Source organism: Euprymna scolopes, chromosome 29 (assembly GCF_053919585.1).
Source record: "Euprymna scolopes isolate OS-2025 chromosome 29, ASM5391958v1, whole genome shotgun sequence".
NCBI lineage: Eukaryota > Metazoa > Mollusca > Cephalopoda > Sepiida > Sepiolidae > Euprymna > Euprymna scolopes.
This window is the reverse complement of record NC_136510.1, coordinates 51,046,983-51,073,110: the sequence shown is the minus strand read 5'-3', so window position 1 is coordinate 51,073,110 and position 26,128 is coordinate 51,046,983. Positions and strand designations below refer to the sequence as shown.

Here is a 26,128-nt window from a genome sequence, read left to right as displayed (position 1 = left end):
GTGGACTATCATGATGCCAGGTCATGATCGGTCCAGTGGCGTGAGTTGTACACACAGGCACACAGACACGCTAATTTATATGTATAGAATATGATAATTGTTTACGTGTATATCTATTAAATAGTAAGGTATACATACACGCACGCACGCACGCACGCACGCACACACACTCACATACACACACACACACACATATATATATACACATCTATCTATCTATCTATCTCTCTCTCTCTCTCTCTCTCTCTCTCTCTCTCTCTATATATATATATATATATATATATATATATATATATATATATATATATATATATATATATAATCCTGAAAAGAATGTTGAGAATATTTGAAGCAATGATAGTGACTAAATGGAATCATTTGGTGAATCAAAAATTTGCGTATTATTTGGGTCGTTCGGAATATTGCTCTCATCTTAAGTGTTATTCTCACAAGGTTTCAGCCGATTAAACATTCGATCTTTTCCAGATGTATATTGACAATAGCTCTTGAATGGCATAAACATGTTTTGTTTTTTTGGTTGTCACATCGGCTGCAACGTTGTGAGTACAACAATAAGACAAGAAAAGTAGTTTGAACAAAGCATTTAATACATATCAATTTTCATCTAAAAAATTACTGAAAAAAAGTATAAAATTGGACATGAATACGAAAATGGAAAAGACGGGACGCTCTTTCCATTTCATAAACAAATCACCCATTTTAAATTCTAACCACTATGGTTTGTGAACAAGAAGAACAAACAATTCTTTCCACCATTCACCAATAAAAACGATTGTTAAGATACACCTGTATAAAGTCGGGGAAGGGGTACATTAGGCGAAAACTTGTGAAGATAACACCTAACATGAGAAAAATAGTCTGAGCAATCCAAATAATACATATTATCAATCCTTATCTAAATAAAAACCAAGAAAAATTACTTTGTATTAGATTTAATTTGTATTTAATGCAGTTCGGGAATTCTTCTATTTTGTATTATAAATAAAACTCAACTTGTTTCATTAAAAATACCACTTTTAGACCGAGAAATAAATAAACTTCTAGGTAACTTTATATTTAGATAATCCAAAACAATAAATACTAGTGAAGTGTTTTGTAATTCATTGAATATATTAATTGATATTTGTTTGATTAGAATTTTGTTAGCAGGGGAATTTAACATGTGTAAAGAAACAGGATGCATCGTATACTTAGAACTATTGATGAGATTAACCTTTCCGAGAAATCGATCAGTACAAGAATAAAACTTAATGCAAATGATCTCACGCAAAGGATTTGAGAACGCGATGTTCTTACAGTCTAAATGGACGTTTTAGGAGCCATGTGCTTCTAAATGTCGTATTCTGCTCGTCTCTCCGCACATATAACTCCTTTTTGTTTGGCAGCCCCAATATGAACACGAACAAGTATTAATTGACGAATGTTGGCTAAAATTAATTTAAATTACAGCTAACGAATTACTCTCGGTTGGGGGGAAACTTGACGACCGCATGGACAGTGTGATGATCACAGGAATGGACAGTGATAGACTGATCAGGAAAGGCATTTATGTTTTTCATTAAGAAATAGCTGTATTATTTGAGGCTTGTACCAAAGAGTCCATTGAGCTCTCTGGTTATTATATCAGTATGCTCTGCCTGGCACTCAAAGTGATACCACATTTAAATTGGAGAGTTTGGCAAAATTAGTAAATCACATGAGAGAATCAGTCAACTTAAAAATTCCAACAATGACAGCTATACCAATGGTCGTTCATTGCCAGCGGTTGGGAGATGTAAAAATAAGATGCTTTAATGGCATGAATAATATCAAACTCTTCTTTATCCATTAGTTTTTTCTATGAATAAACAGGTGTGCTATTGAGTGATTGTCCCACCAGCTAATCACGTGGTTTTTGACAAAGGAATATATGAATTGGCTGGAATACTAATTGTAGAACCCACGGAATCTGTTTTTTTTTTCTTTCTCAGCATTTAAATTTAAGACATTGTCTGGGCAAGACGTATCTTTGTTGATTCCCTCACGTTGACAACCATATAGCAAATCTACCGAGATGTATTTTATTAGGTTGTGCAACTCGCCAACGTCGTAATAATTATTTATTAAGATTGACTTTTACCTTTTTGTCATTCCTTTTCAGTACAGCCCAAATAAAAGGTATTTTTATGTAAACTTGAGTATCATTTGCTGTCGTCTATTTTCATCTGTTATATTGATGAATGGATACGACCCATTTAATTGTAAACGAATAACCAAGAATGAGCAAACAATTTGATTTAGTTGAAGCGTCACTGGATGCGATCCTCACCAGACCATGATTCTTCTTTCCGTGTCTTTTAAACATATGATCAAACAACAGTTTTTTCACCTTTTGAAGCAGTCCTTTGTAATATTGTTGTATCTTGCAAGACGTTTCATACTGCACCGTTTAGTTAGTAGAAAACAGACAACACAGGATTGCATTCTCTTCTCCCCATTCGCAGATCATGATGATGAAACTAAAACATATTATCAAATCATTACAAGTTAAGTTTTATCAGTTACAGCATCGTTGTATCAGCTTAAAAACAATATACGATTCTGTTTATCACATAAAGCACTCTGACCATGTGACATATTGAATATAATTGAGTTTGATTTTATAGAAAACTAGCCTGGGTGCTCGGCGTTGGCCGGGTATTTGGAAGTGTGTGTTGAGAAAAAAAAGTGGTAGTAGGCAAGCAAGCTCGAACCCATACCGCGAAGAAGGAAAAAAACGTGAAAAAACGTGACGTCTTTGCTGTTGCGCTCACCGCCAAACCGAAAGTGACGAATGTTTTAATTAAGGTTAGCCAATCGAAAAGCGGGGATGATTTTCGAAAATATTGACGAAAAAAAGCGCCCCCTTCCTGTAAAACAGTGTCCAGTTAATGTTTTTAGCGAATTATTTGGTATTTGTCGTCCGAAGAGTTGAACTTCAAAATGATACCGATCTCGTGAAAATCTGTCACCTCTGTCGAAAATGTTAAGCAGATATAAAAACATAGATACATACATACATACATACATACATACATACATACATACATTTAAACAGACAGATGAGATTTATATCATCTAAAATGATAACTTAAAACAAAACTGGTAAAACCTAACTGATTTACTGGCCCAAGCTACCTATATAAAACAGGGAAATCTTTTAAAGCGAAAAAGACACCACAGTAGAGATTAACGACTGATCTACAAAAATTAAATATAGGTTCGTCCGATTTTGATAACCGAAGAATGATCTTTTGTATTTATTAGCAGAAGTTTTTAGACTGGAACAGAATAATAACAAAGCTTGAAGTGTTTATAGATTTAAAGAAAACATCCCAATAAATGAAAAACATTTGAAAAAAGAAAAAAATGATACTGATAAAATTCCGATTGATGCCATGCAATGATTATCAATCGGTAATGAAACTATTAAAGAAAATCAATCCAAACTCTTCAGCAGATTTAAACATGGACTTATTCATACTTAGGGTTGCATGAAGACTAATGTAAGAAGCAGCTATCCCCATATGAAACACCTAGATAGATATATTTTTTTCATAAATGGCATTGCATTTTAAATCTAATCATAAATAACTTTCGTGCAACGTTACATCATCAAAGACGAAATATGACGATGAATAAAATTCGATTTTAAATTGTGTTTATTTTATTACTTTTATTCGATCCAAACAAAACGTATTGCCACTGAAACCTAAGATGCTACTGTGAAATAAGGGAATTCTCAAGGGGAGTTGCGCAGTCATTAACGTTATTTAGATTTGGGGGATGTAGTAGACATGTTTCACCTCTAATCTACAAGTTCCTTTCATATAGGAGATTAATCCAAGTAACCCCCCCCCAAAAGCTGACCTTACCCGGGAAGGAATGGGAACTACTCCCCCATTTATCTATATCGGCATGAATAGTTTGGGAGCCTTTCTATATTATAAGTAAAACAAATATGATACAGATTATTGTTTACTTGCGACAAAGCCATCCACATTGAAATCGTTAGGCCGTCTGAATCCAGATGCATTCATCAATGAATTACGTCGTTTCGTTTGCATACGAGACGACTTATGCCAATATTTTTTTTAAATTGTTTATTCATCTAATAAGGCCAAAAGCCAATTGAGAATAAAGATTAATTGTATTGTAGGTTAGATGATGAACAATACTATGAACGGATTGAAACAATAAATGAAATGGACAAATTTAATCACTGAAGAACACCTCGACAACAATTTGTTGACATTTGGACTTACAAACGGCCACGTTTAGATCAACATTGAAGCAGTCTCTATATTCTTAAATTCCGTTTGATTTCAGGTCTAAAGTATCAGACAAGATACATAAGTCAGATCCATCAAACTACTTGTTCGTTCGTAACACAATGTTTGATGAGAAAAGTAGATGCACTCGAAAACCAGTTTATTACGAAATACCAATACACACAACTGTATTGCTGCTTCAAGTTTGAAAGTAAAGTTTGTAGAAATAGTAACTCCATAGAGTGTATAACATTGGGAATATAAGAATGCAAGTAATTCCCCCAACTCTAATTAGGCCCTGTTTCTTAGTGTTTTGTCTGAATGAAATGAAACTTTGGTCATAACGAGTTTATTACATTCAAAACATCACATCAAAACACTAGGGTCTTTGGCCTTTTTTTCTCCGTTCTACAGCATATGTTCTAGATGGCCTCCATTTAGCTTTTGTTTTTGTTTTTTTTTTGTTTTGGTCACCCTGTATTAGTTCTTCTTGATAGTTTACAACATTTTCTGCTCTTATAATAGAATTTTAAGATCTATAGTTAACAGTATATAACTTCAATATAAATTCAGCGTGACGTAAAACTTTATTGTGTGTTTTTTGAGTTATGCCTTTCTCTTCATTTTCCAACAGTTTTATATATTCCGTTCTATTCAGTCTTTCTTCGTTATGTTAACTAGTTGTAACTTACTATGCGTTTAACGTCTATATATCTAGATAAAAAGAATACAGCGATACATAAACAATGAAGTAAAGCATCAATGAATAAATTAAAATGATTTTTTCTTCAGTGATTCGTATATTACTGCTGTCACAAATAAACATTATACTAATTCAATCCAATTGTTTTTATTTTAAGATTTTTTTCAGTAGTCATATGTAATAGCTGAATAGAAATCTCTTTCTCAGTAAAAGATAGCCCTTGTATAGTAAATAGTGAAAAAGCAAAGGCTGTGATGAATCTTATGCCATGTAAAAAAATTTTTTGGTTAAAGGGGAAAGGTCTACTTTGTGATTCCTTCTGGTTTACAAATCGACGAGCGGTGTTTGTTCAAACATTTTGCAGATTTTTTAAGTTTGTAAACATGTCATCCAGAGAATTAGGTTTAATTTACCAATAAGTCTAAATTTGAATGGCAAGGTCGTAAAACGAAACGTACTCAACTAAAAAAGTAGAACGCACCCCGCTAACAAAATGTGCGATTTTATTATTTGTAATAAATAAAAACATTCGTATTTCATAGCAAAAAAGGTTAATTTTATTATTTCCAATAGAAAATCAAATTATAATAACAGGCTTGAATTTGTGTGTGTAAATAATAAAATAACGATAAAATTATTAATTGCCCCCCACCCGCTTTATATGAAACAATACTCTACTTTAAATACAATGGTCAACTATTTTTTGATAAACACCGCTTTTCGATTTCCGATTTAAAACCGGAAACTGTTACCAAGTAGATTTTCTCTGTAACCACTTTTTTTTTATTAATTTGTTTTGATTCTCAAGTATACTTCCAATTGGTACCGAAAACGTAACGCCTTTTGTCCTGTCTACACTTTCTATGAATGGATTTTTAAAAAAGTACACTTTTAAAATACTATTTAACTTTTAAAAGTATATGCATATATTTTTAATTGGTTATTCACTTCGTAGAAGGGGGTATAATTTGCTATTTAAGTTTAAAATATATCGATCAATTTTCACCACTCGTTATTATTTTTTGTTGTTATTCAAAAGTTTTTTGCATTAGTTTCTTTTTTCGTTATTGACTTTTGCAATTTATTGTACACAAAACGTCGATGCTTTCCAAGCACAATATTTAGAAGACGTTTTCGATGCACCCCCCTCTACACAGATTAAATATAGGACGATGAAGAATCATAGGAATATTTTTTAAAGGCAGAGGGACACACTTCTGTTAAACCCTTTCTGCTAAAAGCAATTGAGCAATTAAGAAAATGCGTTGTAATCTGAAAATATGGCGCTTAATTGATTTTGAATTTTAAATTATTAAAAAAAATGTTTTATGAACATCTAATGAATATTTTCATTCTTGAGATTTATTTTTAATTGATTTTTCTTAAATTTATAAATGAAAATATATTTTTTATTTAATGTATTCATTAAAATAAAGTAAACACATAATAATAAAGTTACATTATCATGTTGCTTTATATTTGAGAGAAAGTCAGGTTTCGTCTATAATATTACTTTGGATAGTTTTCTTCATAAAAAGTAGATAAAATAATCTGTTGGTTTGAAGTATATGCCAAACATTAGTCATTGTTCTTAAACATACCCCCTTTTTAAAATATCATCGATTTTTATTTAATTCTGATCGATATATTATTTTCATTAATTATGAATTATAGAAGGTTGTGGCGTACTTACTTTCACAGTCACATTTACTACGCTTGTCAGTCACAACATCGAGAGGAAATATAATAAGTTAACGTTTTTCTACATACACCGTTTTGTTAGCTGTTAGCCGTCTTTTCTTCTGATATATTCGACTCGAAAGAGAAAGAGAGAGAGAGAGAGACAGACAGACAGACAGAGAAAGACAGAGAGAGACAGAGAAGGAAAGAGAGAAAGAAAGGAGGAGGAGGAGAGAGAGAATATAAATAGAAAAATACAAATGTGATTTATGAATTTAACATCGTGAAGATTTCTTACTTGTTTCCGTGTACCAATCGGTTAGCTAACCGACAGAGGTTGTAAATTTGAACCTCACGATTATTATTATTATTATTATTATTATTATTATTATTATTATTATTATTATTATTATTTTATACTCAAAATGAACATGGAGATTCCAAATTACAATATTTTTTGTTTTCCTTTTATTTTTTCTGTAATCTACGTCATTTACGTTAATTTAGAATCCTGGGCGAATTCAAGCTGTTCTGATTGTTGATAATAATATAAATATTCTATGCAATGCTGTTTAAAATAGTTTATAAGACAACATAAGTTAAAGTGGAGTTGCCTAAAGACGATTAACAAGCATATAATAATATCGATATTTATACAATTACGTCGAATAGTTTTAGGGTCTATAAGTGAAGGAAAGCCGCGCATATGTACAAAATATATAATATAATGAAAAGATATTGCAAAAGACACCCAATTTCTCTTCGGGATAGGTTTTGTCTGAAAATGTTTAAGAAATTTAAAGCATGAGCACATGATATCAAGACGATCTAAGATAATACGGCTGTAACGTTGTGAAAATAACAATGCATGCAATAGTAATCCAAATAATTCTAAGTTTACATATTTTTAGCAATTTCCAAAGACTTGAACAAATGTCATTTTTTTTGTGTGAAACCTCGAAATGCGATCTAGACTCACAAACGTTAAACGATTTGTAAGATCCATAGCTTCAGTCGAATAAGTTCCAACATTACTACAGCAGCAGGGGTTTGCTTGTGTTGAATTATTTTCAGGTTCATCGTCATTGCACTCGTTTTAAGCTCCAACTTGATTTCGACATTATGAAAATGTACTCAGGCGACTAATCTAGCTATTCAAAATATAGGTTAATTCTCTACTTAGTAAAGCTTATTTCAGATCTATAAGGGATATACTTTGAGGGATTAACGTAGTCATAATTCCTTACGAACGTAGACAAATGCTTCAACTAGTTTATAAATTGGCACATCAACTTTTATTATTATAAGGAGATTATTATAATCGTTATTGGTGTTCATTTGGTTGTTAATTATAATTATTTAATTTTGATAGTAGTCGATATTGAAATATATCATAATTTTAACGTTAAAATATGATAGTACTTCCATGCGTGTATATCTTATATCTCTCTAGATTCAGCCACTCTGATCAATCGTAGACGACGAAACACGTGTCAGTGGATAATTATATTAAAAAAAAAATACAATATATATGCCGCTCCTAATTCGGGGGTACAAAATTGGTAAAAGGGAAAATTATTTCCAAGTCGCATTTAGGTAAAAATGCATTTTCGTATAAAATAAGTGAATTCATTCAAAAGTATCGCAAACAAAAAACAAATAAAATATATATATATATATATATATATATATATATATATATATATATATGCACGTGTGTGTGTTTTTTGTGTGTTTTATTGACTCTAAACATGGTAAATTGATACTGAGACGCAAGGGGGTACTGTGAATTTGGCGACATATTTATATGGGCATGTTACGAAGAGGGATGTGTGTAACGTGGCTACTGTCGCAGAAACCAATAACCAAAGAAAGAGATAAAAATCCGACTCGGTATTTTTTTTAGAGTGCAAATGAAATTTATTTATTCCATTATTTTTCCAAAGTTTTGTCGCACACATATATGCTCTTTAAAAGTCTTGACTAACGCCAGCGTCAGGTGGCGTTAGTCAAGACTTTCTCGCCCTCGTATTTACACGTACATCTTCTTCGTGGTGTATTTTTCTCTGCTTTTCTTGTGATGCAAGCTTGCGCACGCTTGCTAATTTGCAGCCGTTAGGCTGGTACTGATAATATTTTCGCTAGCCAGCCATCCCTTGACTGCTGCTGATTCTCTCATACGCGTCCATACGTTCTCTGGCACATGTACAGCGATATATCTGTTCACATGACACATAAATATCTGCATATTTGTACAGTTGGGGACTCAGGGACGAGGGGAAGAGTTCCAAAGACAGACACTTTGAGGCACGAAGCAATTAGATTAGAAAGTCTGGTAAACTTTTCATTGATTGGAATTTTCTGATTATCGCGTTTGTTGGGTGAATTTTCATTATGAAAGCACAAATGCAACAAGTTTGTCAGAGCACATTCCATAAAAAATACTTGTAAAATAAGGAAAAGTGTAAAATTGATGATGATCGAGCAAGGACTTGGCAGACAGTGATGGAGCTATTAGATAAGACGCTCTTTTCTGTAAATAATCCATGAAATGGTGGATTTGTACAAGTTAGGATCCTGGCAGATGTGATAAATTTATAATTTTCTATATGTGTATATATAAAATAAACTCAAATTTTATCCTATGAATTTGTGATTAAACCTGTTTTAGAAAAGCTACATAAACTGATTTCTCAGTGATTTACGGTAAATATTAATTAAAGAATCAGAGCAAATAAAACTAAACAGTCATTATGTTAAACACAATAATATTTATTCCTTCCGATTTGAATAAGAAAATCATGAACAATTTTGATGATGATAACATGCGCACTATTTGCGTGAAGTCGGTATTCGAGCTCCTCCCAAATATATTGCAACATACCTTGAATCACAGTCTCAAACAGTAGGGACCTATGACTTCCCTCGAATTTGAAAAAAAAGATTGGTTGCATTTGGGGTACCTGGACAGTCACAGAGCAAACAATCGCAAAGTACCAGTTAAAGATGTGGCAAACATTTTAATGACACATTCTCTTCGTTGCTAACACGTGAGATTCGTCTGCCTCGCAGATTTTCATTGAGATAAGCCAACAGAGTTTCCCCTGCCGTGCAGCCCTATCATGTTGATAAATGAAGTTTTCTTGGTCAATTATAGTCAGTTATATGAATGCGGTCAGATGTGGAAATAGTGTTTATTCTTTTATCTTTGATTTTCATTTCACCGGTAATGGAGGACTTTACCGATTATTTCAATGGTTCTTACAAATTTTCAGACTGTTAACTTCATAAAGTATTTCGGATTCACACCTTGATCATTTCACAGTGAGTAGACCATTATTTGTTTCGTTTAACTGGGGTTCATTATTATTTGTTCAACATTTTCTGTGCTTCAGTTTTGTTTTATGTTTAACAATTTAACATCTCAGAACTTCGATATACTATTTTTCGGTGGTCGGATTAATTTTAGATGTAATAAACGATAATGAAATAAACATTATGGATTACGCGTCTTTACTTCCGGCACACCTAACAAGGTATATAAATTTATTTTGTTCCAAAAAAATTATTAAATCATACGATAATATAATTATTAATTTCAACCTCTTTTATATGTGTGTGTGTGTGTATATATATATATATATATATATATATATATATATATATATATATATATATATATAGTCATCCACATACAGTACATCTAGACAAACACTTACCTTAAGCCAGGATCGAAACCCGATCGCTCAAACGACTTTCGGAGCTTCTAACAGTTGCGCTATACGACTGCTGCTATGCGGGCAGTGAATTAATAATATTTTGACATTATCCAAATCCCTAAGCTTAATTTGTTTACACAAAGAACATCGCTTCATACATTAATGGTAATTAGTATATCACTTCCCTTCTCAAATGCTCCACCTAAGATAGGGAGCATTATAGTCATCCACATACAGTACTGTTTCACTGTTTCACAGCTCATCAGTGCGACTAGACAAGCAACTACCTCAAGCTAGGATTGAAACCCAACCGCCAAAACGACAGTCGGAGCTTCAAACCGTTGCGCTATACGGCTGCTGCTATGCGGGCAGTTAATTAACAATGTTTTGACATTGTCCACAAAGTGCATCGCTTCATACATTAATGGTAATTAGTATATCACTTCCCAAATGCTCAACCTAAGATAGAGAGCATTAAAAAAGGTACTTTGTGTGTGTGTGTCTGTGTGCGTCTTTGTGTGCATGGACTCGTTCCCTATGAACTCCAAAACATCTGGACCGAGTTTTTGAAATTTCACACAAACATACATTATGTGTCTGGGAATGCTCTTATATAGGTTTTGTATCGCATTGCATCTAATAAATATCGAAAATCGATTCTTCTTGAAAGCTAGTGTGGATTCAGATCTAATAGTGGCACGATTGATATGATTTTCTGCACACGACAAACCCAAGAGAAATGCAAAGAACATTAACAGGCCCTTTGCATGGTATTCTATGATCTAGAAAAGGTATTTGATTGCATCTTAAAGACGGCTATGTGGCAAGTGCTCGAACTCTTTGGCTGTCTTACTATGTTCAGCTCGCTTATCCAAGGTCTTCATGTTGAAATGATGGGCTGAGTACAACACCAAACTGGCCTATCAAATCCTTTCCCCATCACGGGTTGCTTAAAGCAACGCTGTGTGTTTGCCCCAACACTTTTTTTCTATCTATCTGGCAGCAATGCTATATAAAATTCCAAAAAACAACCCCGGAATAGCACTACGATACCGAATGGACGACAACCTTTTTTAATATTGCCCGCCTCAAGTTCAGAACACGTACAAACTACACAGGAATCACTGAGTTGCAATACGCCTAGGACAACTGTACGCTAGCCCATACTATTTAAGATCTACAGACGTCGACGGACAATGTTTCAAAAGCTTACACGCAACATGGGCTCAGCATCAACATAGCCAAAACCAAAGTACTTCTCCAACCTCATCCTGGACAACAAACTCCCCCTTAACATAACATAACCACCGGAAGAATAGAACTAGAAAATGTGGAGCAGTTTACTTATCTCGGCAGCATCCTATCAACAAATGTTATAGCTGAGAAAGACATTGATAGCAGAATCAGAGCTGCTCATGCATAATATGGAAAACTGTATAAAAGAGTATTTAGTAATAAAGGGCTGACGAAATCTACCAAACTCATGACCTACAAATCGGTTTAATCTCAACCTTGCTATATGCTTGTGAGACCTGAGTACTCTATAGAAGAGACTTAAAAAAGTTAGAACATTTTCACCAAGCAGAACGGCGTGATATCTTACGCATAAAATGGCAAGATTTAATTAGGAACACTGAGGCTCTCCTCCGCTCATGGATAGAAAGCATAGAAGCCACAATATTAAAACACCGTCTACGCTGGTCTGGACACCTTGCCTGAATGCCTGACAACCCGCCTACCTAAGCAAGTTCTTTATTCTGAACTTGCCATTGGAACCAGACTCCGCCGTGCATCAAAACGCCGTTTTAAAGATCAGCTAAAATCTGCTGTTACAGCAACCAAAATTTAGACAAACAATTGGGAATCAATGCAGCCAACAAGGAGAGCTGGAGAAGAAAAAACCTTACACAGCCTAACATGGCAAGTACATTTGAGAAGTCGTATTACCACATAAACCGAAAGACCCAACATATAAAATCAATAATAGATTCTTTAATATAACAGGGGTGCGTTAGAAATGAACGTTTCTGTTTAAAGCAAAATTGCACCATGATACTTGATTTTTTCATTTTTAACTTAAATTCAAGCCATTACCACTGCACACGCCGTAATGCCAGGCATATAAAATTCTTTGATTCAGGTTCTTTGATATAAGATTCGCGTTCGAAATGAATGTTTCTGTTTAGAGCACAATTAAATCATGATACTTAACTTTTTCATTTTAAACTTTTATTTAAGTCATTGTATATAAAAATAATTTTACAAAATCAATAATAGGTTCTCTACAGTGCAATGTAGACTACAATGTATTGTGGATTAATGTAACGTGACCGACACACATTAGCCGTGTCATTAGATTTTCATTACTCGGACCCACATGTTGCCTAGCACTGTCGATGGAACAGACAAACAAGGAAGAACATAAAAAATACATTTCAGCATTTTTTTTGGGGGGGGGGAGAGGGGAGGTGAATACAAAAATCATTTATTTCAGTAATTTCCGATAAGGCATTTTACTGACTCCGCGACGCATTTTTTATCGCGTCCTTTGCTTGACTATGTGATGTCCTTCACTTTCTGCCCTTTTTTCTCCTCCTTCTCGTGACGTCAGCGAACGCACACTTGCTTAATTTGCATATGTGCTAAGACGGCTGCTGCTACTAATATTTTAGCTAGTCAGTTATCCTGCAGCAGCTACTGATTTTCTCACACGTGCGCTATATGTTAATACGGAATGGCATATGAAGTTTCTTCCTGGTGCACCGCGATGGGTTCCCAACTAGAGCAGGCAATCAATCGATTTGATTGAAAATTGAGCGATTTTGCCGATTTCGATTACAACAAAAATACGGGAGTGTGAAACATGCATGTATGTATGTATCTACGAGGGGCGTACAATAAGCAATGCCCCTGACCCACTTCCAGTTGTCTGATCTAGCTGAAATTCTGCATGTGCAATGATTTATATCTCTACGGGTTATGTGGCAAATTACAGCTATGAACTAATTGTGGTTTCTGTTTTATAGGTGTTTGAACTGAGTCAGGTTTTAAATGGAGCCTGTTGAATGACGAGCAGTGATCCGGTTTTTGTATTTGAAAGGACACACATCACAGGAGACTTTTGATGAAATGAAAGAAACTCATGATGATAATGCTCACACATATGACCTTGTAAAACGCTGGCATCGTGAATTCAAACATGGCCGGAAGTCTGTGGAAACAGCTTGCAAACCTGGTCACCCCCCTTCTGCCATTGATAAGGCATCTGTCCGTTAAGTTGAGGCTGCCATTTTGGGAGATCGGCGCATTACTATTCGCCAAATAGCCCAAGATGTCAAGATTAGTACAGGGTCTGTGGAAACTATCATTCATGACCATTTCAAAGTTTTTCAAAAGACTGATTACATAGGATGAAACCTGGGTCCATCACTATGATCCAGAGCACAAAGCCCAGTCAATACAGTGGAAGTACTTGGACTCACCACCTCCAAAGAAGGCAAGGGTGCAACCCTCCGCTTGCAAGGTCATGCTCACAGTCTTTTGGGAACTAGAAGGAGTAGTGATGACAGATTTCCTGGCAAAGGGTAGCACAATTACAGGAGCCTATTATGCTTTCACTTTTGAGGAAATTAAGGGAAGCTATCAAAGTCAAGAGGCGGGGCAACATCAGCAAAGGTACCCTCCTCCTGCAGGACAACTCTCCGGTCCACAACTCGCATGTTGCCAGATCAGAAGTACGGGCGTGTGGTTATGAAATCCTCACGCATCCTTGCTACTCTCCTGACCTTGCACCCTCTGACTTTCACCTCTTTCCAGCCATGAAGTTGTTTTTGAAAGGAGAGCGTTTCCCAGATGATACAACCTTGATTTCTGAAGTTTTAGTGGCATCGAAAATTATAGCCAATAGAACCTCATCCACTCCTCAAAGTGGATGTAATAAGCAGGAGGGTCGCCTGTTCAGATTGAACAATTACTACGTTTTGATCTTGACAACTGCATCCATGTATGATTACTGACTCCCCCATATCAATCAATATACATTTCAGTTTATCTATCTATCTATCTATCTATCTATCTATCTATCTATCTATCTCTCTGTCTGTCTGTCTGTCTGCCTGTCTATCTATCATTAAATTTATCTATCGATCTAAGTCTAATACGATATATCTACATTTGAATCGATCTGTACGTCTGTTTCTGCATACATTTTGTATGCATGTATGTATATATCGGCTTTATCCACACACACACAGACACACAGACAGACAGACACACACACATATATATATATTATAAAATATATACTAAAGACAAGTTAGATATAAAGGAAACGTTTATGTTTAAATCAGAAGATAAACCTGACGACTTGCTCCGTGAATTTTAGCACGTTATATATATATATATGTGTGTGTGTGTGTGTGTGTGTGTGTGTGTGTAGATTTCATATATAAATATATATATATATATATACAGAGAGAGAGAGAGAGAGAGAGAGAGAGAGAGAGAGAGATAAAAGATAGATGCCACTGTTTTATACATACACTTACATTATACGATGATCTGCCAATATTTTGTTTCAGTATTTATTTCAAGAGCACTCATTACATGAGTTAATCTAAATATTAGTATGCAATTATGGCAAGTAAGCTACAAAAATATTAATTTCATTTCATCGAAGTAATTCATCTGTCGCTCTGTCTCTCTTTCTCTCTATATAAGTATGTATGTATATATGCGTGAGCGCACACACATACACACATGTATACACACACACACACACACACACACACACACACACATATATATATATATATATATATATAATCACTTTTATGTAAGCCTAGTTATCTATCTGATTAATTCTTCAAATTTCCTGAAGGTCTACACATTTCCATAATTATTTAAGCTACAACATACTTAATGTATGTATAATGAAATCTTGCAAGTTGTCAAAATTTATTCGTTTAGTTGAATTCAGTGAACTCCCTTTGTATTTCGTTAAATTTAATAAAATTCGTTGTATATTTTAAAAGTCCAGTTGCTTTTTCATTATCAATAATTCATTCTCATAATCAATTAGGTTATCTGAGGTTTTCGATATTCAATAGGTGTGTTCGTGAAATCAAATGTATACATGAAAATGAATAATGTATATTGCATTATTCAGGTTGATATTGCAACGACTACTTTAGCCAGTGCTTCCTCGTGCTAACACAGTTGTTGAGGCTGTGTCGGCTACACGGTGTCTTCCTCCGCCTCATCCTCCGCCGAAACCGCTACTGCGATACCACAAGTGGTACCCACAACTAGTAGCTGTTGTTACTAGTGCGTCGTCGACCGCACCTGCCACACATACCGACGTACGAATCCATTACCAGCTCGTCAGCCACCACGGATGTCCACGGAAACGGCGATTGTCACTATACCTGCTTTTCAATACGGATCTATTTGCTTAACCAGCTATACGCTACGCTTGTGATTTCGATTTTTGGATGCTGCATGGTCTCCTGCCATTTATAAAAGAAACGTGTGGATTACAGGTTTATTTTGTACCAGGAAAGTGAGCAGATGGCTTTACCCTAATGTTGTTATAACCTCCCCCCCCTCTCTCGCTCTCTCCTTTTCGCTCTCCCTCTCTCGCTCTCCCTCTCTCGCTGTACATCGCTGCTTCGATGAAGGGTTTCGGATTTATAAAAAAAAGATGTTGAAAGAAAAAGGGAATCTAAATATGTATCGCACACCAGTGATAAAAATGGTAAACAATTATAGAGGCGTCGAATAGACAGCAGTTGTTATTGGGATATGAGAAGCGAAGGTCTCCCCGGACACTTATACCCTTACCCATGGCCTCCTGAAGCGTGGTTATCAACAATGTTGATATCAATATCATTATCAAGATTTTGACATTACATATTCGAATTATACAAAGAGCGCTAAAGTATTCGGATGTCTTGTTGTCACTTGATCGCTGGAGAGATCCGTCAGGTACTTTATAAACGCTAAACTGAGAAACTCGTACCTTAAAGCAATAATAATAATAATAATAATAATAATAATAATAATAATAATAATAATAGAAGCTCGTAGTGGTCTGTCGTGTTGGCATCACTATAATAATAATAATAATAATAATAATAATAATAATAATAATAATAATACCCCTTGCACGGACACTAACTGTTGTAGGAGGAGTAGGAGGAGGAGGAGGAGGAGGAATACGGAGGAAGAGAAAAGGTGATGATCACAGCAGCAAGGAAGTGGCGAAGAGTGTAAAGGAAATACTGAATTGTTGAAAGATAAAGATAAAGATAGATAGATAGATAGATAGATAGATAGATAGCAGGTGCGTGTTCGAGAGAGCGAGAGATAATATGTCGGCCCTTGCACAAGAACCTGTAAGAGAGAGCAAGGACTGAGAGAAACAGCGAGAGGGAGGAAAATAAATAAATAATAAAAAATACGCACATAACAGCAGATAATATTTGGAGGATAAAAAAAAAGAAAATAAACAAGAAAATGAATTAAACGAAAGAGAAAAGAAAAAAAAAGTCGTAAAAGGGCGAAACTATCGTATATTATGCGGGTGATCAAAATGTCGGAGAGGCGAGCACCGCCGTTGACTTCTAAGCGTTGGTTCCCGTATAACCACATTTCCAAAATTCGAAAATGATGTCGTCTCGTGATAGCGAAACAGAAAAATAAGCAGTTTGTCAGCAAGGAATTTCCGTCGGATAATTACTTCGATCTATCGAACTGTAGATCTGTGTTTGTCCACTTCCTTCTTTCTATATTTCTATCCTTCTACGTTCAAGTATCTATCTATCTATCTATCTATCTATCTATCGATCTATCTATCTATCTATTTGCAGCCTATTACCTTTCTAAGATAATCTCTGTCATATTTTCTGTAGACTTGTCTACGTCCAATTATCCATGAATTCATCCTTTTACACTTTTCTTTGAATGTCAATACCACTTTATCTATATAATGTATAAACTTCTATGCCAATCTATCTCTTCATAGTTCAATTGCTGTAATCTATCTATCTATCTATCTATCTATCTATCTATCTGTGTGTTTACTAATTCTTTATAGATATTTATGTCTACCTACATATTTATATATGTCTAATTATCCATAGATCTCAACTCTTTCTCTCTCTCTCTAACCTTTTCTCTCTCTCTCTCTCTCTATATATATATATATATATATATATATATACATATATATCTGTCACTCTATTTTCAATCTCTTATAGAGTTAATCTATCTATCTACCTATCTATCTACACACACACAAACACGCATATATATATATATATATATATATATATATATATATATATATATATATATCCCTCTCTCTACAGATATATCCTTTGCTGCCTGTCTGCTTATCTCTCTTTTTATCTATCTATTAATCTATGCTGATATCTCTATAGGTAGATATCTTCTATCCCCACTTATATATATATATATATGTATATATATATATATATATATATATATATATATATATATATATATATAATCAGATATTCATATATTCGTACAAGTCTATCTTGGTTGTGAGTTGTTAACGCAAATCAGTTTCAGCGCCCTAATATATCTATTTAAACTTACAAGTTTGCATTGTGTGTATATATATATATATATATATATATATATATATATATACATACACATATATATATTATGATGATTAGTGTACGTCTATATTCTCAAAGTTTTGTCTTTTGCTTAAACGATTTATTTTCGACTTGATTAAATCGAACTACAACAATAACAACAGCAACAAGATTGGTTCGTTGTTTTGTTATAGAAACGAAGTTTTGGTTTTATATCCGATTTTAAAGGCAAAGATAATTTTGAAAATCTGCGTTTTAAATAATAAAATTGACAAAAGATATGTTCTAAATAATGAACAAGGGGGAGAATTCAGTAAAGGAGAATTAGAAAACCCAAAAAGTCGAAAGAAGCACTGTGAAGAGTTCATTTATGGAATGAAATAATCATCAGTTATCGAAATTAAATATTTTTTAAACCTTGAGAGAAAATTACTCAAACAATTTCGAAAAGTAAAAGTTGAAAACCTTAGTAAACATCTTTGAGAATAAAAATGTAATATTGAAATTAAAAAAAAAAAAATGCTGCAAACGTTGTTTTTAATCAAATGTTAAACGTTAAGTTCCAAAACTTTATAAAAATGCAAACTTACAAATTCATGTTAAAAATGTTTAAAAATGGGACAAATGTTGACAAATTGTACTAAAAATGTTAAAAGCTTGCAAAAGAAATGTTCCTTTCAACAAGACAACTAAAAGCACGCGCCGAAAATGTTCTTGAAAAATGTTGGAGATCATTTTAAAAATGTTTAAGAATTTAAATGAAAAAAAACCAACAATAATTACTAAATGTTTGAAGAACAAAAAAGAAAGAAAAATATATTGAAGAAAAATTTAGTTCATAAAACAGGTCGTGAATTTTGAAAAATCGAACAAGATTTTCTTATTTTGAAAAGAACAATATTTCGAGTCATTCAACATAAGTCCGTTTATGCATGGAATTTATTAAAAAAAAAAATAAAATCACAACAGAAAAAGTGATATAAATATAAAAAAAAATAGACAAAGATTTTGCCATAAAAAATCAGACAAAAGAAAAAGGTTCTACGAATATATATATATATATATATATATATATATATATATATATATATATATATATATATATATATACATATGTATGTATTATGTTGAAAAAATAATTTCGAGACCTCACACGAAATAATCTAAAATTAAGAAGCCATATTAAAAAAAAACAAAAAAAAACGCAATATTGATTTTTAACAAAAGCAAAGGATTAATAAACAAGCTAAAAAAAAAAAGAAAGATCTATCTGCATTGACGAAAATGATGGCAAAGTAAATGACTCTTAATTTTTAAAGATAAACGAAGAGACGTGCTAACTGGTGGCCATGTATATATCGATATTTATATGTATATATGTAGGTAGGATTTGAAGACAAAGCGAAAGTGAAAGTTCGGAATTAACCGGAAGTCGATCTCTTAAAATCAAAACAAGACAAAGGAATAGAGGAATAATATTTACTGTAGCAACGAGAAACGCGCGTAATATTATTCATATTCTGAGAGTGGATATTTTCTGTGTTTTTGGTGCTTGAACTATTTTATTAAATTTTTCGATTTTTTAATATCTTTTTTCATTTGCAATTGAACCATAACAAAAAAAAAAAGTGCTCGATCATCGTCGACAGCGCGGAAAACCATTCTTGGCCCTGCCATTCGTTGTCCAACCACGCCTGTTGTTCTTTTACTCGTTCAGCGCCTGTTGGCCTGTCTCGTGTCCTGCAAGTCTCCCCGCGTTTCTAGAAACCTGTAAACAAGAAGGACACTGGCATAGTCACCGTCTCCTCAGTTTCTCATCTTGTTTATTTCTTCTTCTTCTTCTTCTTCTTCTTCTTCTTCTTCGTCTTCTTCTTATTATTATTATTATTATTCGTCTTTCTTTCTTTGTTTCTTTCTTTCTTCTTGTCATTTCCATCAGCTGGATTGGACTACGAGCGTCGACTCTGCTTCCAGAGACCCCACCCGTTCCGAGTCTGAACATAATAAATAAATAAATAAAAGAATCCCTCGTTTTCGACCGTTCGTAGTAAACCCCGTTTCTCCTTTTACCCCTACTTGCACTTTCTGTTTAGTTCCCCCCATCCCTTCAACGTGAAACCTTTCTCTTTTCCTTGCTTACCCCCGTCTTTCCTGCAGACGCCACCCCTTAAAATCGGCGTTCTCCTCCCACTTCCCCCTCCTCTTTCGTAGTCCATCATTTACCACTTGCCACAAAACTAAAAAAAAAGTAAAAAACAAAAAACAAAAAAAAGAAAGAAAAATGATATTGTTTTCATTTTGCTTAAGAGTAAAAATATTATAAATAGAAAAAGAAGTCAGAATACGGAATAACGAAACCAAAATAAATATGTAAATATATATATATATATACTTTTAAAATAATAAACAATGTATCAAAAGCAATAAATAAAATTATTTATTTTCTTGTTGAATTATTCTAAACTTTTTTGTTTACTAACAATTTTAAAATGTAAAAGCACGTTTTTTACTAACAATATAATCGATTGGTGACAACAACAACAACAAAATATTAATACGTGTTTGTTTACGTTATGAAAACATTTTTTCTTTATACTTTAACAATGATTACATCTGACAACAAAGATGTCAGTCTTGCAAATTAACAAATGCAGTTTTAACAAACAATATACGTAATGTCTAAAAGCAATAACAATAACCAACAAATGTGTTTGTGGTGTTTTGAAAATAAAAATCTTGTTCACACTCGCAACGTCATAACTTACCACAGCAAGAATTTCAATTTTCAGAACTAACGCACGGTTATAACAAGCAATATTGTCGATGCATAAAGCAATGATATTTAACAACAAAAGTGCATAATTATACTATGAACATATTCTTGTTTCATAGATGTATACAGAGCAATAATAATAATAATAATAATCAAATGTGTTTGTGATGTCATACAAATATACTTATTTATTTACAAAACGTTTGGGAACGAAAATAACGTGTAAACCTACAAATATAATCGATGTATTAAAGCAATAATACCCTGTTTTTTTTGTTTGTTTATTTTATGAAAACCTCATTTTGTCATATGGACAGAATAACCACGTTTTGCCACAAGGAATGCAGTTTAAAAAAAAAAAACGATTTTTTTACTAACAATATAGTTGGTGTACAAAAGCAATAATAATACGTGTTCTTTTTTTTGTTTGTTTGTTGTCATGAAAACCTTATTTTATCGTGACGTGAAAGAGGGAGATATTTTGTAAAAATAAAATACAGTCGTAAATAACATCAGAATCGATGTGTAAGACTAGCAATAACAACAAACCCCAACAAATGTGTGTTTTGTGCATGCGATGAAATTATGCTCGTGTTATCGGAACGTTCTGTATAATTACGCGCCAAAACAATGTTGACAGTTTTTGATAGCAAAACACAATTTTAACCAACAAAAATACTCCATGTGTAACGAAAGCAATAATAATACCCAACAAATGTGCTTGTCTGTGATGGCCAGGGCTGGTGAGCTCATCTTTACCTAAAATTCGTATCATTATTTTCATTTGTTTCAAACACACACACACATACATAAACGAGTGCGTACAAAGACACGTGCATACACACAACTATCGTCGTTATCGGTTCAATCATCATCATCATCATCATCATCATCATCATCATCATCATCATCATCATCATTTCGTCTAGTCGTTCTCCCGCCTTCCCCCTCCCTTGTCAATCATCCAGTGTGTTTACGTCTCTTTTACTCGAAGCTTTATCATCCTGCCCCCCCCCCGACTTACACCGAATCCTTTAAGATCCCTCCTTGCTCTCCCCCTTTCCTGGACGCCCTCTGCCGGGCTCTCCCTCTTTCTCCTTAACTCTCTCCCGCGCCCCCTTTCTCGCTATCTCTCCCCTCCCTTTGTGTATCAGTATTGACAATCGACTTACAGTAACCGAATGACAACGTGCAGCATGCTTGGACTTATTTGTGACTCTGCCCGCGTCTTCGTCAGCATTGATTGGAACACCGTGTCCTTGTAAAGACGTGTGACAACAACACTAGTGTTGATCCCGAAACTGAAATGATTCGGATCGCTTTGCTATCTCAACCTTAAACGGCAACAAGAATTGTACCGTCAACAATTATATTTTACGATTACTGAAAACAGAACAGTTGCAGTAAACAAAAACGGGAATAATAATTCATTCATTTATTTTGTTTAAAAAAAAATACATAATTCAAAGACAGGATAAAAAAAAATTAAACAAAATACAATCACAGCAACAAACACAAAAATTAGCGCTGATATACAATTTACATCGTGATAAAAAAAAAAAAAAACATTTTTTTATTTTTGTCTAAAACAAAAACAACCCTCACAAATCTACACCCAAAAGTAAACAACCAAATAGCAGTAGACACATCTTGCATTACTCTCCTCCACCGTTGTCAGTAAACACATTTGTATATACACGCGTTTTTAGACAGTCTATTTTAGACTATTAAAAAAAACACGTATATATATATATATATATACAAATACTTTCACAATTGGAAACAAAACTCCATAACTTTGTGTCTTTCCCTTTCACCCTTTCCTCCGTCTATCCTCCCCCTTTCCTCTTACGTCTCTCACCGCCACGCGCGCATCCACACATCCTTTGCTCGCATCCATCCATCTTGACGTACGAAAACGCAACTCCTGGTCAACTGGAGCTTTAAATTTACCAAAAATTTGTAAACACGCATTGAACATGTATGTGTAATGAAACCGATGAGCAAATTCGTAGATGTCGTCAGATGTTCAAGTACGCGAGACTCAAAATATAAACATTCGCCGCACACCATCTGAGTTCGCACGCTTACGGAAAACGTCGGGGAATACGAGCGGCCAATAAGCATCCAGCTGTAGGTTCAGGAGAGGAACGGTGGGAGTAAGCGTGGAAAGCCAGTAGTACAGCAAGCGAGTAACAAGACAACGTTATTCGGTCTTGTGGCGTCTATTTGGAGTTGTCTGTCTCTTTTTCTTTTATAAAAAGGGACTAACAACATCAACAACACGAGTGACAACAACAACAACTACAATACGACTATCAACAAGAACTGCAAAAACAACAGCAAGCGTCTCCCGCATCAGCGCTCAACACAAGAAAACCAACAATTAGCAGGTGGCAAAAAGGGGCAACCCCTTAAAAAACTGCCAATATGCCGCGATCCTTCCTTGTTAAAAAAACCAAGAGCGATTGCGAAAGGGTCTGTTACAGTGGCTATAAGATACGTGATGTCTATGACGACTCCAACGATAGCCTACAGGCCCTTGCTCCGTACACACCATCGCTTCAACCCTTAGCAGTCCGTCTAAATAACGGTAAGTTGATCTATATTTTTCTATAACAGTGGTTCTCCACATGCAGCATGCGCTTCACATGTGATGGGCCTAGTTTTTATTATTGCGAGGGAAAGCGGAAAATCCGTTATTAACTCATTTCCTTAGTATTTGATCCGGGTTTTGATACAGGTTTCAGGCGAATTTTTTCCAAACTGGATCAACACTCTAATTCAACTTTATTGTTATTTGCAAACCATATAACTTTAATATCTTAAGAAATGAAAACATGTTATATAAAATAGTAAATTATATTTTTAAAAAGGTTTTAATCGGTGTATTTTTGTTGTTATAAGGGTAAACGAAATAATGAACGCTTCGTGTAATTCAAGAAATATTTAATTCCATTACATTGAGATTAAAAGATTGCCAAAATCAGTTTTTTTTTTTAAATTTCTACAATAGAATTCAAACACGCACACTTTTGTATGAGTTGAAAAGTCTTGATCAGGTGTTTCATTGCTAATTATTGGTGAATGGGGGTTGACTCGTTCATTTAATGAACACCACCGAATATACTGCATAGTTATTATTATTATTATTATTATTATTATTATTATTATTATTATTATTATTATTATTATTATTATTATTATCATTATAATATAATCGTTGTTGTTGTATGCATTTTTACTGCAGATGTTGCTAGCCGGAAACTCATCCATATAGATATAGTTTCTATAACTATCAATTACTTCTTATTGACAATGCCCCTACCTTAATTTATCAGCAATGTTGTCTGTTTTATATAAAGTTTACATGTTTGTGTGTGTTTTACATATATTTGTGTTGCCTTATTTATTAGACTAAGTGCGCTCGGAAACACTAAATTGACAGTGGCTGTTTAATGAGTCAAACATTATTGTTGTTGTTGCTGTTGTTATTGTTATCATCATCATCATCATCATCATCATCATTATAAAGTTTTCTTTTGTATTCTCCAAATATTAAGCAATGACTGAATGGCTATTAAGTTAGTTATTACTTTTCTATTTAATAGAACAGTGTTATTATATTTCTAATACGAAAGAAAGTAAATGTATTTCGACAAAAAAAAAGCAAGATCAAATAGAGGTGTGGAGGGCATCTAAAATTGAGAAATGATTGGATGGTGCGGCTGCGGCTCTTTGAAAAGTTGTGAACCGCTGTCCTCCATGGTTCCTTTTTTTCTTTTCTTCTTTTACCAAACAGTTGTCAGTGTTGTTGATATTGCCCCTTTCTCCTCAGTCAACCATTCTTGCTCGCATGTCTAATGCTGAAAGGGAGAGGAGTGTAACGCCGAAATTTACCGCTTAGACATTTGTATAATAATAATAATAATAATAATAATAATAATAATAATAATAATAATAATAATGATAAAATTAAAAATAATAATAATGATAAAAATTAAAAATAATAATAATAAATTATTATTGTTGTTGTTGTTAATAATGTTGTTGATGGTGATTATGTTATTTATGTTGCCAATAGCAAAAATAAAAATGCCCAACCTACAAATGTATACACGTGACGGACGCGCGCGGAAAATTCACAACTTTTAGCCTCCGACGCAGACTATATAACCACAGGCGCGAACACACACACACACACACACACACACACACACACACACACACACACACACACACACACACATATATATGCTGTATTATATATATGTATATTTGCGTATATTTATACATATATATACACACGTATACACTCGTTCGCGCAAGCACACACACATATATACATGTAGTTCGATCAAATGACTGACTGCTTGGACGAGATAAGTATATCGATTAGTAGATCGAAGAAAGACAGGATAAATATGCTGAGTAGGGCAGGAATACATAGGGTTTAATGTTATTATTATTATTATTATTAATATTATTATTATTATTATTATTAATATTATTATTATTATAAATTCATTGATATATTGATGATGAAGACGGTAAGGATGAAAGATGTAATATGTAAGAACTAGTGTGAATTTAATGAGAGAATATTTACTCCATGCATGTGTCTTTCACGGTACATAAAACAAGTGCTTATATCCACTTAGCAAAATTCAAAATGGTTTTAGATTTTCTTTGGTAAATAACATGACCTCTAAGATAATGCTCTTCTCGCTCAATTTTTGTGATATTTGATTAATTTTATTTTCTCTCGCCATTCTGTGTATTTTTTATACGAACGCTGACGATTGGAGGAAGAAGGGGAAAAAATGCACAAAATGGAAATATGTCAAAATTAAGTCATTGGATTCGCCAGACTTGAACTCGCGAACAAGCTCTAAAGACGGAAAGGGTTAAGGAGAGAGAAATAAAGAGGGAGTGGGAAGGAGAGGAGGGGATGAGGTAGGAGACAATGAGCAAGAGATGAGTGAGGGACAGACACACAGACACACTTTTGTCGGTCTCTCTAAAAATCTAAAAATTGAAGAACGCGAAATGCCGCGTGCGCGCATGCGTGTGTATCGGGCTTTGAGTTCGAACGCAAAAGAATATGCAGCTTTTTCCAATATCAGCTTAACTTGTTCGCAAAGCAGGAATTTAGTCTACAATTCAGAAGACTGCATAGCGCCAATTACTAATGTCATTCAACTTTAACTAAATAAATAGTTAACACTGAATAAAAATTAAATAAATGTGATTTCAATGAGTATTTTTTATATTTTTCCCAAAATGAAAATGAAATAAAAATTAAATAAATAGGA

At 33.8% G+C, this 26,128-nt stretch overlaps 1 protein-coding gene across 1 annotated transcript in view; it reads left to right on the top strand.

Moving 5' to 3' along the window:
• The first annotated feature begins 21,350 nt into the window (after nucleotides 1-21,350).
• Nucleotides 21,351-26,128, top strand: part of LOC145252649 (transcriptional repressor scratch 2-like) — a 31,720-nt gene continuing 26,942 nt past the window's right edge. Inside the window, exon 1 of the mRNA XM_080112393.1 lies at nucleotides 21,351-23,406. Within this exon, the coding sequence (XP_079968519.1) occupies nucleotides 23,244-23,406 (163 nt within the window). The 5' untranslated portion in view covers nucleotides 21,351-23,243. The remainder of the gene's footprint in view (nucleotides 23,407-26,128) is intronic.